Here is a 15,979-nt window from a genome sequence, read left to right as displayed (position 1 = left end):
CTCTAATAAAGCAGGCCTGAAGCAACAGGATAGGTGAAGGGCCTCATGACAGGGGGAGTATTGAAGGCCGAATAAGAGGGGTGAAAAGTTCAAGAGGAGCCATGTGGAGGTGATGGAGAAAAATGCGAAGTAAGAGAAGGGGGGGTTAAAAGTTCAAAGAAAAAAAAAAAAAAACTGGAGGGTTGAGAAGGTGAAGACACCTCGTGCAAGGATGTTAAGAAAGAGGTTAATAGTTCAAAAAAAAAGAAGAATATAAGGGTTTAATACATGGGTTTAAAAAGCAGGGTTTTCTGGGGTGGGAGAAGAACCTTAAAAATTTTGCTGTTGAACTGCATTCCCACCCTCCCTCCCTATTGTAAGGAAGGTGTAGGGTTATTGTCACAGCAGCAGGGCCGGGGCAGGTTTTTTGTTGTTCGGGTCCATGGAAGTTAGAGGGGGGTAATGTAAATATAGAGGAGATGGGGACACGAAAAAGTTTTGGTTTGGGACAGTAAGGTTGGCCTTGCATGACACTTGGTTGTTGTGGAGGCTAAGTTGGAGTATGGGGATCCGCTAATTGTCCCCGAGGCGGGGTATGAGAGCCTGGGGGCCTGGCAGGGGATCGGTGACAGCTGGATTACTAAGGAAGATTGGTGACTTTCATGGACCTGTATGAAGAATTGTTCCGGTTTATTCTAAAAATATGGTTACTACAAAAGGTTGTTGTGTTAAAAAACATGGTGTTAATAAAGGGGGCTGCTGTGACCAATTTTTTCTACCAAAGAATGTGTAATGGTTTTTTCTTTTCTTTGTGGTGAGCGGTTTTGGGGAATGGATGAATTAATTGGTTATGGCAGAAGAGGACTTCTCATGCTGTACCCTGGTCATGTTTCTGCAAAATCATTCTATCAGACCTGTTGTTATTTATTAGAACTTAATATTCACATATGAACACTTAGGAGTCTATAAGTATTTTCCCCAACATTCCTACAACACACATTCCGAATTCACACATTTTTCCTTGCCAAATAGCCTAATTGAGGAAATACATACATACAAAGTCAAACAACAGTGGCACAGACAATCGAGGGAATCCCAAATACTTTGGCTCCTAGATGTGGATCTGCAATTACCTCTCTGCAAACAACCCCTGAATGAATTGACCATTCCCCCAAGAGACTGGAATTTGAGCAGTAGGACTGTGGCCACTTGTTATGAAAGACTTCCAATTTGACGTTTCTTGTCTTTAAATTTGCTTAGTCTGAACAGAATTCCCTATCAGGGAACAACAGATCTTTTATTGTGCTGGTCAGAGGGAATTCTGACTGGCTGGTAATCTCCTGCAAAGCAGCTACCAGATTGGAAAGTGCAATACGTGCACCTACTGAGCTGCTTACACATGTGCTAACAAGAAAAAAGTTGATAGCTGAATAAGAAAGGAGGAATGAGGTAATTGTTGTGCTGGTGGTAGATCTTATCTTACTGGCATTCTTCTTAATCCATACTCAAACACGCTGCACAGCTAGTCCAGGATCTGTCTGTGCTTTCTGTCTGAATCACAAAACTGGCAAATCATTTGGAGGGTACAGTTCCTATGTGCTTTTTCAGCTGTGCATTTAGCTGCTTGCCTGGAGTTTGGCTTAAACTGTAACTTTTTTTTATTAGATAACAAGACAATTTAAAAAACAATGGCAATGTTCTAGTACACTCCATGTCTATGTTAGTCTAAACCAGGGGTGCCCACACTTTTTTGGCTTGCGAGATACTTTAAAAATGACCAAGTCAAAATGACCTACCAACAGCGGTGTTTGGACTTAACTCCAGTGCGCGGTAGAGTTTATTTTGAAAGGCAGGGCTCCGCGATCTACTCGCATTGCCTTTGCAATCCACCGTCCCAAACTTCAAAGTAAAGGGATTTTTTATTGTGATAATGACCTAAAACACACTAGCAAATCCAACAAGGATTGGATCCAAAATACAGAATAATAATAAATAGAGGGTTATGGTCTGGTCTGCAAATCCTTTGCATTCCATTGAAATTGTTGCAGTGTTTTTAAATGGGCAGTTCATGTACAGAAGCCCAAAACATCTCCAGTCTTTTGAGACTCTTTTCTTTGTAAACTATAGCTATAAAAATATGGATCTAAAGCATACCTCAAATACAAATAACCCAAATAAAACAGTATGCAATACTTGCATATTTCTTCTGTAGTCTATCACAAGAACTAGGACTAGAACTAAATAAATTGCCTATTCGAGATAACATAGGAAATGTGCACAAGACAAAGCTGTGTTTTTGTACTTACCAAACAGGTATACCAAAATGTTTCTAATTATATGTCCCACAACTGTTAATTGGTCATATAACCAAAACATTGAGTAGTTGTAACCGGTAATTTTTTTATAAACAGATTTAAAGCAATAACACCAACCAGCACTGTGGTGCCAGTGACTGAGCAGCTGGGCAGTGCATCTGAACCTGTTGCAGGTCTGCACCTGCCCAAACTGTTTATCAATACAGTGAAATAGTTCAGCAATAGTGAAATAATAAAAAGGTTTACAGCAGCAGTGTTTTTTTATTCCCTTTTGATCAATGTATCTTACACTGGAGTCCAGGACAACAGTGGAACCACTGCTGAACACGTGAGGAGACCCAAGGCCTAGAGTTAACAAGCCACCTTACTGGAACTGGAGTATAATACTGGAAATATACTTGGAAATATACTTTCTGCAGTTCCTGGGACTTGCATGAAACTGTGTGCCTGCATGCTGATTCTAACAATAGAGGGGAGGGGGGCCTCAGGAACAGGAAGACGGGAATTAATACTCACTGAGTATGTACAAGAACCCAAGGAGTCTGCAACCACATTGAAGGCAAACACTCTGTTATATACATTTTACACACCACAAGGGACCCAACGAGATGTTCAGAATTAGAATTTAGTGAAGGGATTTCAATTCCCATGTGTGAAATTGCTCCCTCTTACCATCTGTTCTTTGTTTTGCAATTTCCCTACACAAGAACCCTTATATCCAGTGCTTCATGGCAAGTGGATGGGTACCAAATTGCAAAAGTTCTTCCTAAATAAACACTAGCATAGCTTCAGAAAAAACTTGTCAACCCATGGCTAGTAGCAGCCAAAGAAACAAAACAGGTGTGGTACACACAACACATTTTTTATTTTGCTTTAAAAAAATTAATTAGGATGATGCATTCAATTCAGTTATCAGAAGTTCAAGCTTTTTTAAAATTTGAGTGTTGACCTACGCTGCCTTTGCTTGTGTTTGCCAAGGTTCCCCAATGCCATCAGCTATTCTTTAAAAAAGAGGCAAATAGATTTGCATAGACTGTCTCCAGATTGCCGTTCCACCAGCTGGCAAAGACACTTTCAGGCAATCGGGCACAGCTGCCTAATCCCCAAAGGTTGTTTGGCTGTACAGTTGTTAATTAAGGAGGTACACACACAGTATTCATGTCAGCTATCAGCTATTGTACCCTGAGTTGCAGTCAAAATTACAATCCAATCATAAATGCCTGCTGTTTATTATAAGTGTTGACAAGTGGAATTAGCATTACAGAAAAAATATAGTTGATTGTCTAATGCTACAGAACAACATGCAAACTGAACACAGCCACACATTTTATAATTATAGATTGTCTCAGAGATCAAGGCCAGGTTTGGTAGATGCAGTAAATAAATAATAAAATAAAATACAAAAACCTGTAGCATGCTCTGTTTATACTTTGACCAAAACCAAGTAAAGAAAACAAGAATGTTAGACTCTATTTTTCTTTTAAACAATTAGCATTGATAGTTCAACATAAACATAAGGCAAAACATAAGAAAATAATTAATGAGTTCAGTTCTACTTTAGGACACCCTCAATTGCCATTTCATTTGGCCTAGGCAACGTATAAGTGTAACTAAAAACAAAATTAAAATTTATTATAACACAGTGTATTAGAATTATTTAACTTTGGAAGGGGGCTTGTAGTTAAAGCGGAAATAAAGTTCCACTGGTAAGTCTGTGTGATCAGACTGGTCATTATTGCAGAAAAAGACATGCAATGCCCTTTTTGCAATAATGCATCTTTCCTGCATGATCGCTCTGGGTTTCTGAAATGAAAGCTTGGCTGGGCACAGCCAATTAGGATGCCCGAAGATCGTCTGGAAGAGGAAGAGGAAAAGGAAAAAAGCAGGGCCTAGCGCTAGAATGCAGATAGGAGAGCTGGTAGTGAAAATAGTGTAAGTGTAAATGCTAGTGTAAGTGCCTTGTGCATGTTTACTACACTAAAGTCCCTAGTAAACTTATGCCATTATGTCAATACCTTTTATGGACACAGTAATTGTGTTTTTCAATACATTCTTTGGTTCCTGCTGTCTGTGTAATGTATGACAACTGAAGAGTTAAAATAGCTGATCTAGCTTGAGCCATATATGCTCCTGTAGGAAAGTTGTACTTCTTCTTTCTTGTCTTTACAGTTTAAATGTAAACAGATGTTGTAAATTGCAAAATCTTTTGAAATACAATGTATCTAATAACACCATATATGACTAAAACTTAAATAGCTGTATGTAACTAAAGACCACTCCTTGTCTGTATAAAAGGATCACCTCGTTAAGTAAACATTAGAGTATATTCCTAAAACCATACTGTGTGCGTGTGTGTTGTTGGGATATCTCTCCAGACGTCTGTCTCTCTGGTGCAGGGGAAGTCACGGTGCATTCGTGGAACTAGAAGTAGAAGCAGATCCTTTCAGCTGGGGGCTCAGTGTCCGGGATTAGAGCACACAGAATTCGGTGAGTACGGAAAGTCCCTGCCTTGAGGCTTAGGGGAAATTCCGAATCTTACCGAAACTCTCTGTTGCTTCTATTTTGAATCCACTTAGAATAGACTGAAAGGGAGAGTAGCTATCTTTAGGGACAGGGGTTATTGAGGAAACTATCTCCCCCTCTAATACACCTATCAACCCAGTGAGAAAGGCTTACAATACTTTTAGGTTTGTCCAGGATCTTAGAGCAGTAAATGCTCAGATCATACCCATAGCCCCTGTGGTTTCAGACGTGCCATCTCTGCTATCACCTATTCCTGCCCATGCAGAGTTTTTGTCTGTTATTGATTTAAAGAATGCATTTTTTTCTGTCCCAGTTGACAAGGAGACACAGCCACTCTTTGCCTTTACATTTAAACATCGCCAGTATACTTGGTGTAGAATACCTCAGGGTTATGTAGATTCCCCTGTAGTCTACTCCATTGTCCTCCAAGCTACACTGCGCTCTTGGACTGCCCCTCATGGTTCCGTCCTTCTACAATATGTGGACGATCTTCTCATATGTAGTTCTACTCGGGAGGCCTGCCAGGCAGACTGTGTTAGTTTATTACTGTGGTTATGTGAATGTGGACACAAGGTTTCAAGTCTGCATTTCTAGCAGGGTCTGCAGGACTTTTCTGCACTTGCTAAATATGTTCATAGCCTGGAAAAATACAACTAATGCAGACACCACATCTAGGGACTGGTAAATCACAATATACTACATTTTTGATTCGGACTTAGTTATCCTTTAGGTTTATAACAATAGTAGCTCATGTGTTGCCTAGAATTGTTCTGAAGATAAATGCTCAGTTCAATATTTATACTAAAGGTTACCTCAGCAACTGATAGTCAGCTGTAAACTAAAAGAACTGTACTTAACACTGAAGTAATGGAAAAGTAGACTGGAGTTCAAATCACAGTGATATAACAATCTGGTATGAAAGGTTTGTTTAGCCTGAGTCAGGAGTTAAAATAATAACCTAGCTTAAGGATATATGTATTAGACTTGTTTTTTTCCCACAAACTTTTACAGCTTATGATGGTGAAATATAATTTCTACATTTACAGTAACTGACCTAACTAATAGCCCAAGCATTTACTTACAATGTTTTCTAAAAAGAAAAAGGACAAAAAGTGTAAGACAGGGAAAAACAAGAGTATGGCTATCATATGAGCTTGGTTAGTCCAGCCAATTATTTTTATGGTATTGAAAAACCATTTATTACTGAGAAATATTTAAATTGTATGTATAAGTACTAAAGTAAACCTGCACACCATTCTGGTGAAAGGTGTAGTGGCTGTGGTGTCGGGTCTTGGTCTCAAGACTGCAAGCATTTATTAACAACATGAAACCAGAATAAGAAGGGTGCACATAGGAGAGTTCTGACACTAACAAAACTTATGTCTCCCCATAGGAGAGAACTGTCTAATCCAACTCTGTATAGATGTCATATATTTAGACAGGGCCTTCCATATACATAACAACTGTCAGATCACTTGTTGAAATTGTTAGGAAAAAACTTTTTTAAGTAAGCCTACATGTTATTAAGTAAGCCTGAGTATTACAATTCCTGCATGCAGCTTTTTGTAAATTTGCAAAGATACCCTGGAGCACAGTGGAGAATGCATAGAACATCCCTGGAGTGTGGAGATGTGAGTAGATTTTGGCAATATAGTTTTTATACAGGGAAACAATGGGGCACAGGATTTGGAACAAAAAAATATTGGAGGAAATGGCTTTAAACTTTCGCTTTAAGCCTCTAGGCCATCTGATAACCTACAAAACATGTTTTTCAAGGCAATGTAATTTAAATGTCTGCAGTTATAGCCAAGCAAAATAAATAAATTTTTTTTATAAATATAAAAGCAAATCAAGTTAAACACATACTTCATGTGTTAAAATTATAATAACTTTGTTACTATTTTTAATTTGCAATTATATAATGACTTCGGGGCAGCCTTATTTACATACAAATATAAAGTTTGGTGCTTTGCAGTTGTATAGGCTGTATCCTGAAAGTTTGCAGGTGAGGTGGCCACCTGGGTTTGGCCTCAAATTCCAGAATGCCATAGTTCCTCTAGCTTACTCATGGTTCAAGATTGCCATAGAGGCTGTGGCAAGCACAACAGAAGAAGATTCTTATAAAGATTACATGCTTTTCCAAAAACAACTTCTCTTCTAATATATGGGCATATACCTGTGCATGGAATGAGTTCCAATATGAGAAGCAGCTTATGTTTGTACTGAACAAAACATTCCTAAACCTGGCAAAGAAAGTTGGGACAGGAAGCATGCAAATATACTTCTGTGATTAATATTATTATTAATAATAAACAGGATTTATATAGCTCCAATATAGTACGCAGTGCTGTACATCAAATAGGGGTTGCAAATGACAGACAAATACACAGAATGAGGATAGGACCCTGCCCCAAAGAGCTAACAATCTAGGAAGTGGGGTGAGTATCACACAATAGGGGGGATATGGAGTGGTGGGAAGTAGTGATGATTTTAGAAGAAGATGGGTAGTGTCAATGGTAAGTTGACAAATATTCACGACAACTTCTGAGGTATAGTAAAAGAATCAAGGTTTTATTCACGCGTGGGAAACTCACAACAGACAAGGCAATAGAGGTCAGGACTGTCCTTTACTCTGTCTAAAAGAGTCTCTGAAAACTTAAGCAAAAGTCTATATTTTATCGAATAAGTCTGACTGTAGCATTTATAATAGATTGTAGAGGAGAGAGTCAGGTTAGTGTAAACAAATGATGGTTTATAGCCTGTATGTACACAAATTACATGTAGGTCAGAGCCTGCATATGTTATTACTCCAAAACTAAATTTGCTCTTTTCTCAACTCCTGTCAAGAATTTTTACAAAATGGTGTTTAGTGTACATTTCCCACACTGATCTGCAATGTATACAAAGCACTGCATACATTCAGCAACAATATATCATTTTATAATATACACATTTCAGTAAAGTAAACAGTATACTATGGCATACTTGTTGTCCCAGGCTTCTAATGTTGTATAGTGCCCATCACACCATGTTTTGTGGTGACAGCATCCTTTAATTAAAGTAAAAGAAGTTGAAACCATTGCAGGTGAAAGAAGTTTACAAATTTTAGATAAAATATAAATATACCTGTAAATATGTATGTTCCCCTTGGAAACATTTTTTAGGATACATTGTTATAGATAAATGGACATGTACATGTTATAGACAAATGGACTAAGCGATGCCAACTGTTTTAGTAACTAAATAGGATCCCACCGGCACCTACAAAAAATGCCTAAAAGATTAGGAAAAGGAAAACATGATTGATTTGATTTTCATTTATCACTTTTATTTTGGGGAAACTACATCAAATGTGTATGTTTACCTGAAGATACACAATGCAGGAGCCCCTGTAGGGCATCAGCATCAACTCATATTCAATAATACAGAACAATTACAGCAGTAATTGCTAGCAAGTTTCATATTTGTCTTTTTTGTCAGGAACTGGTCTCCACAATTTTACTTTCCTCCAAAGGCCGCAGCACTACAGTTAGGAATGAAGCATGTACCCCATGCCACTGAGTGGAGATTAGATGGTGACATGTTGGTGGGCATCACTGAATCACTGACTTGGGTGCTACTAGACTTAGACTCGGAATTGGTTTTGCTTCAATGCTCCTTTTAACAAAGGAAAACTATAATTTGTCAGCCATGTTGCAGTATTTAGTGAATCTGAGCCATTTTACATACAATGGAAATATAATTGCAAGTAATTTACAAAAACAAATTTACTACCCATTAATTGGGTTGACTATGAAAATTCAATTAATTGTTGAAACCACAATCTAAATCATTCATTGACCAACTTGTTGAGACAGTGACTATTCCTTTAAGCACATGTGTATAAATAAGTGGAAACATTTAGGCAATGTAGGTAAAACAAACAGACTAAATAATACTTTAGTTCCAGGTACCTGGTGCATTTTGTAAGATTTAGATAAGAAGAACAGACTGAATGTTAGTAAAAGGCTTCTTGTCTGTCCAAGCAGCAAAAGTGAAACATTGATAAGTCCCTACTCACAAAGAAATTGAGGCAACTCCCTTAAATTCCTCCTATTTCTGTTTCTTTTCAAGGACAAATGTACCAGTAGTAAAAACAGCATAAACTTCTTTATGCTGCCAAATGAGTTCTCTTTTATGGGATCCTTTTTTTTAAATAATTGTTTCCGCCTGACTGCTTTTTCAGTGCCACAATGATTAAATCAGTGCGCTACCAGGGCTCTTTATTCTGAAATAAAAAACTCTTGTTTTTGAGTCTGGCCTTCTGAGACACACCTGACCTGTGCATGAACTATGTGAATGATTGGGAATTTTCACAGCAATAAAAGTGTGGGATTTTGTTTTAGCTAAATAGGAAAGACTGCAGAAATTATTACTTCTGCCACTCCCTCACTCAGAACACAAAGGCACGAGCCATGTACAGGAACTCCAAGCTCAGTGAAAGTAGAGCAAGGCCTCTAACTTTGGGCTTAGACTACTAAAGAGTGAAAAAGTCATTATTTGAAGTTCAATTTTAATCTTTCCCTTAGATACAGTTTGTAAATTTTCTCCAAAGCCCGAAAGACTTTTCTTGTTATGCCCTATCACATGCAACATAGACAGGGGACTCATTATCATTTATCTGGCTGAAATAACAAACTATGATGCATGGTATGGTTTCCCCATCTACACAGTTAGGATTTATGTCATTGCCTTTCATGCTTCCATGGGCGATGAAGGGTTAAATAAGTATTGTTACAGGACTGTAGAGCTAATGTGAGCCATATACTTGTATAAGGAGTTGTATTTCTATTTCTACTCAGTAACCAGATGGCGAAAATTCTTTGGAATGCAATGTATGCCTTGTATGCCTTGCAATGTATCAAACAACACTATATATGGCCAAAACTTAAATAGCTGTACGTAAATACCACAATCCCCTTGTATACCTATGTGTATAAAAAGACCACCTTGTCAAATAAAGATCAGAGAATATTCCTAAGACCTGTGAATGTATATAAAATTTATATAGCCACAAGTATAGTGAGAAATAACTCAAACTATAATATTCTGTTTTAAAATGACTAACTCAGCTATTTGTGTTCTTTACTTTCTGTTCCCGGAGGCGTCTTGGCCTTGCACCTGGTCAAGTGAAACAAGCAGATAAGGAGACCATAGAAGCTGTGAAAGTGGAACCAGCAGATAAGGGGACCATAGAAACCGTAACCCCCCCCCAAGAAAAGTAATGAGAGCGAAATGTCCAGTGGCAGCAAAATAAGTAAAACAATAACTTGTTTTGTCTTCAGGCAAATTAAAGAAAAGACCAGCCCAGAATTGGATGACCAGTGACGCAAGGAACTGAAGAATAAAAAATAGACTCTTTGATTAAAGTTTTAAGAGACTCTCATAGACAGAGGAAGGGACAGTCCCAACCTCTATTGCCTTGTCTGTTGTGAGTTTCCCACGTTTCAGGTTTGCTGGATCACCCAACTTTATTGATGAAAGTGTATCCTCTCCAGTCTTGGAGAGCTTTCATAAATCAGACCCTTTGGATCAGCATGCCCCTTGTTAGCACATGGACACATTGCTTTATTATTTATTGTTCACACATGACCTCATTAGTGGACTTAAGTAATAAGTTGACACAACTTTAGAACTCTAACAGACCAATGTGTTTGCTAAAGCTCTGGATAGAAGTTTAAATATCTTTGACATCTGCTTGACTCCGCATGCTTGTAAACAGCATGGAGGACGTGCTCCAAGGTTTATCTTGATCAATAACATGTTACCTCTGCTACTGGCAGCCTGTGCTCTTCTGACTTCTGCTACCACCTACTGTCTGCTCTGACCTTCTCTTTTACTAAATTGCTCTTACATCTGTCTTTCCTGTTATCAGTTCCTGCCCTTTGGCAACTCATAGGGTTTACTGAATCCCATAACACATCTACACATTATATTTTTAACTATCAGTAATTCATTCATATGCATAATAACAGGTTCCGGTCTGTCTCTTCAAGGCAGAGCACTCAGGATACATTTTTTTGTTTGTACAGGATTTTGTTTTTTTGTCCCTATACATTTTTTTGGATTTTGGTTAGAGGAATAATGTACTATTATATAATTTTGCAGTCATTTTTATTGATTTTTGATCAATAAAAAAACATACAAAGATGTTGCAAAGATAAACATTACAACAGTAGAAAAATTAAATGAAAGCAATGAAACTAAATTATTTTCAACAAGAACACTGACAAAGTTGGCCTATGTTGTGTGACAACCTTTATACACAGCATAAATGTATAACAATGTAATTAAACTAAAGGACCACGAAGTTTCTATCCTAAGGATAGCTGATATGTTGTTCTTGAAAACAGGAGATAAGAGAGGCAAAGAAAAGAAATATAAAGAATGTAAAGCTTTACAAAGCATGACTTTTCATGTGGATAAATGAATGATTCATGGGTCCCATGGTTTAATATAATCAGTGAGGTTGTTGTTGAGACTCTGACTTATTGTTTACCATGAATTAGTTGAGTTTGGCCTTGAGTTCTAAAAATGATTTACTGATTTCCATGACATACCAGTAACAGTAATATATACTACTAATAGCATGTAATGGGTCAGGTGGGAACAATGTTTAGGTAATGATAGCTCCAACTTATCGAATAAGGCACCAGAGGGAGTGCAATCAATTCATCATTTCAATATGTTGGAAAAAAATATTTACAATATTCTTTTTGTGGCTACATTTTTCTTTGATAAATCTCAGATGATACTACAGACTTATACCTCACTTAATTGATTAAATGTTTTTAGTCTTTTTTTGGTTTCTTTCCTGTACACACAATGGTATTGAAATGTTACTCCTTGTATTTCTTTGTAGAAGAAACTTACAGAAGAAATCTCAGCCAGGTCTCCTAGCATATAGAAGGTATATGGTAAATATACATTATAAGTGTCTGAATGTGGGGAATTTCATTTCTTTGATTTTAATGTCTATAATATATGGTTAATTTGTTAATCTTTAGAAATTATTTCAGCTATTTATACATTATTACATGATTTTTTTATTTTTTTCAACACCAGCCATGTAAGTATTTGAATTTGATTTGGCATCAGCCTCTTGTGGTTCCTCTACAGAAGACCCAAACTTAAAGAATGAAAAGCAGTACAAGGAGCCATATAATCAGGATGCAGTGCAAAAAATGTTTTTTAATAAGGAAAGTGCACAGAGTGACAGAAAATGAGCCCATCCATCTTCTGCTTCTCCTTTCACTCTCTGGTAAGTAACAGGTTGGGAGTGGGACAAGACCTTAAGTTATACTAAACGGAAGCAGAAAAAAAAAGTGAAAAACAGGTGAATTGAAGAACAGTTGGGTTACCGAGAAACATTAGAGGTCTAGAACTAAAGGTATAATACCCTTTTTTTTTATTATTCTAGGGGGTCTATTTACAAAGCAGTAAAGTTGACATTCACTGAAACCTTCCCTGGTGGAGAATCTTTGAGGGCCATGTGTTTCAATGGCAGTAATCAATTCCCCACCAGGGAATGTTTCAGTAAATGTTCAGTAAATTAAAACATTTAAACTCATGGCTAAATATATAAATCAATAAAACAATAAATAATAACACAATTATTACATAAAATAATTAATCTTGTGTCCTATTTATTGTATATTTTACAAGTAGAACCTGAATGCAAAGAACTGGATGAAAATGCTGGTGCTGCCAGGGAAGTGGGGAAAAGTGAGTTTACCTCTGCTTGATCCCTTACCTAAGTAGCCCATACATGTAGCTTTCAAGTATGTAGCTTGCTGTTAGTTTGATAGCTGCTATCTTGTTCTGTGAGTCAGAGTTGCTCTCAGCAGCTATTTCAGCTATAATCAGCAATACCAGCTACTTTCCTAGATTGTTTGCTAAAATGTAGTTACAAAGTGATGCAATTGGGCTGATTTCCTAAAGGAATTTAGAATATTTACCCAATAAATTGCGTAAATATTTACTTCAATCGTTCAAACATGTGAAAAGCAATTTCTTGATCATGTTGAATACAAATTTATGTGCAGATGAAATAAGTAAATAAATTAATAAAGTCAGCAACATCAAAGGAAAGTCATAACCTCTATATCTGCACATGTGTTCAGGGTAAGCAAAGATGCATATATTGAAACAATGAATATTTAAAAAAAAAGAGCTTAGCAAATGCAGCCTACTAGTTTTCTCAGTACAAGTGTTCTGTAAAGCAAACCTGTGTTTGGTGACCTGGGCTCTGATCAGTTGGTAGATGCTGCTAGTTCTTTTAAGCTACGTACACACGTCAGATTTTTATCGCCCGATAATCGGCATCAGAAAATTATCGGGCGAAAATCTGCCGTGTGTACAGTCGGTGTCGTCCATCGTCCGGACGACCGACCTGCCGGATCCACGGACGATGGACGACAGCCGATCGTAATGAAAGTGAAGGGGAGAGCGCGCAGCAGGGTGCGGCTCCGTCGCTCTCCCCCTCCCCTCTCCATAGAGCATGAACGGTGCTGTATGTACAGCACCGATCATGCATCGTGCACTCCCTTGTCGTTGGAAAGGATCGTGAAAGATCCTTTCCAACGACAAAAATTGGCAGTGTGTACGCAGCTTTAGAAATAGAATGTAGATAAATCACCTCTCCTCCTGTATCGCTGTCTGCATTAGTCTGTCATTTGCAATCCCTATTTAATGTACAGCCCTGCGTAATATGTTGGCGCTATATAAATCCTGTTTAATAATAATATTAATAATCACTCTCAAAGCTTTATTATCACATTGCAGTTTATATAGTCAAACAGGGGGTAGAAGGCACTTGGTATTTAGTCAATAACAAGAAATACAATTAACAGCTTAGCTGAGCATGGAATGTTTCAAGATAAGGAAAGGGGGTTTTAAGGTAAGGGGGAAGCAGATGTTAGATTACTGATAAGGAGGGTACAGCTAGTTTGGACATAACTCAATTAGCTACAAAATATAGCAAAAACACAAAAGTAACTTAACTTCAAGCTTCAGAAAAATTCCACTGCCTACAGTTTACAATCCAAGACTTTATTTAGAAAGATGAAGGGGAGGGGAAGAGGAGCTGAGCCTGTATATAGAGTATTTAGACATTTCCAGAGAAGAAGGCTAGGAGTGCAAGAAGGAAGATGGCTGTACTACAGAACTGATTCTCCTGGAGTAGACAAACTATCTTAACAAGTTCATAAACACAACATAATTCATTAAAAGGGGAAAACACTGTTAGAAACATTTAGGGCTCTATTTTTAAAACAGGGAATATGAAATTCCCTCAAACATTTCCTGTTGGTAATCAATTACTGTCTTTGAAATACATGGACTTGGAAGAGCCCTTAATAGTAATCTAAATATAGATTATTTATTTTCAGGTCCCTCCTCCAGTATTAAAACATAATTCCCACCTCCTAGATTGTAAACTCTTCTGGGCAGAGTGTTCAGCTTCTCCTTTGTCACTGGCTGTACCCGTCTGTCATTTGCAATCCCTAATTATTGTACAGCGCTGCATGATATGTTTGTGTTATATAAATCCTCCCTATTATTAATAATAATAATAAAAATTTTAATAGTGCCCAAGCTTTCCGTACTGTCCTTAGTTTCACCCTCAGCCCAGTGCTGCAGATCCTCCTATAAGCCATGTGATTCGGCACATTTTTGGTGGGTCCAGGCTATTGCTGACACCCCTCTGGAGCAAGGTTTGGGGACTAAGGGGTGCTCAGAATTTTTTACTCAAGCACCACTCCATCCAGGAAGAGGGCACCTAGGAAGAAGATAAGGATAGACCCGCTGAAACACTGCAGGGGAGATATTTGTATTGTAGATATGTAGTTGTACTGTGTATATATTGTATTGTATTTATGTAATTTTTGTTGTTTTTTTTAAACTTGGGGGCTTCTCCAGGTGAAAATTTTACTCATCATAGGTTCAACATTGCAATACTTTATTTTTTAACCTGCTGTCTATTACATTGCTAACATCGTCACTGAGGGTACAAATCCAGGGTGTTTTTATTTGCTATATGTAACCAGCAGGTTGAATTGTATTATTTTTCTTTCTTGATTTTGGTTCTACTAAAGAATCAAAATATTTATATTATACATATATTACTAGAAAAAAAATCTATTAAACTATTTTAAAAAAAGCAAGAGAACTGGATAATGTTAAAAAGATTGCTGTTAGTAACAGCTCAGCTTTTGTTCCCCTCCCCCACGCACAGGGAAGTTTAACGGCCTCATATTGAATACTACAAATCCCAGAATCCTTATAAAGTAAGGGACCGTCTGCAAACTATCAACCTTGTAACGATCATTATTTTCCTCCCACCGCATGAATGTCCGATTCTACAAACGAAAAGCAGCAAAACAAATAATGATAAGCATGTGATAGCGTAGAAAGGGAGCACAGAAGAGTACGGTGCGTGTAATGTGTGGTAGATGTGCGTAAAGCGTGTGGAGTCTTTACAGACGGTTCCTGACTTTGTTGATGTTGCTGATTACTTATAGCAATGAACTGCAGGCGGGTGGACCCTTTGCTGGACAGGTAGGAGGACGGGGCCCCCATGTGTTTGGAAGGGTTTATAAATAACTGCACTGAGCTCCTTCCTGGTCTGGGGGGGAGGGGGTTGTATGTGTGGTTTCTTCTGTACAAGCACATGTAAGTGCGAATTGTAAAGTAATAGTTTTCAATAAAGCTGGATGAAGGCACAAAAGATGGCTGGATTTACCGCAATTATACCAAAGCCAAGAGCAGCTGTTTTTAACCCTTTAAACATGGAGGAACCCTTGAAATATTTTTGAATTCTCAGAAACCCTACTATAATAATTTTTTCCACAGCTCCAGTACATTAGTCTGGTGGTCGGTAGGAAGAATGCATCTTATAGTGCTGGCTAGTGAGAAGAATGTCATCCTTTTAGCCAAAAAGATCATTGGTAATCGTGGTAACTGACCTGAGAGGTACAAATTGCCCATTGAAACCTTGGAAACATATTGGGGGGACCCTGGTTGAGAATCACTGCCCTAGAGGGATGAACATCAGGCATTGTTGGCAGAACCGGTCTTAAAGCGTACCTAAACTCAGAAATTTTACTTTACATAATAGGGTAGAC

The 15,979-nt window shown here is 37.8% G+C and overlaps 1 protein-coding gene and 1 long non-coding RNA gene across 4 annotated transcripts in view; one reads left to right on the top strand and one right to left on the bottom strand.

Annotated features, from left to right (window-relative positions):
* LOC140323301 (uncharacterized) overlaps nucleotides 1–15,979 on the bottom strand; it is a 41,292-nt gene that overhangs the window by 21,926 nt on the left and 3,387 nt on the right. The gene's annotated exons all lie outside the window — the stretch shown is intronic.
* The window catches only part of AMN1 (antagonist of mitotic exit network 1 homolog), a 70,078-nt gene continuing 69,171 nt past the window's right edge, over nucleotides 15,073–15,979 (top strand). Inside the window, exon 1 of one of the 3 annotated variants that reach the window (XM_072400250.1) lies at nucleotides 15,073–15,413. Coding sequence is in view for 2 of the 3 variants with exons in the window: in XM_072400253.1 (XP_072256354.1) it covers nucleotides 15,357–15,413 (57 nt within the window). In the remaining variant the exon portion in view is untranslated. The remainder of the gene's footprint in view (nucleotides 15,414–15,979) is intronic. The other 2 variants (XM_072400253.1, XM_072400252.1) reach the window with 2 other exon arrangements.

Source organism: Pyxicephalus adspersus, chromosome 2 (genome assembly GCF_032062135.1).
Source record: "Pyxicephalus adspersus chromosome 2, UCB_Pads_2.0, whole genome shotgun sequence".
In the NCBI taxonomy this organism is placed as follows: Eukaryota; Metazoa; Chordata; class Amphibia; order Anura; family Pyxicephalidae; genus Pyxicephalus; species Pyxicephalus adspersus.
This window is presented reverse-complemented; position numbering and strand designations above follow the sequence as displayed.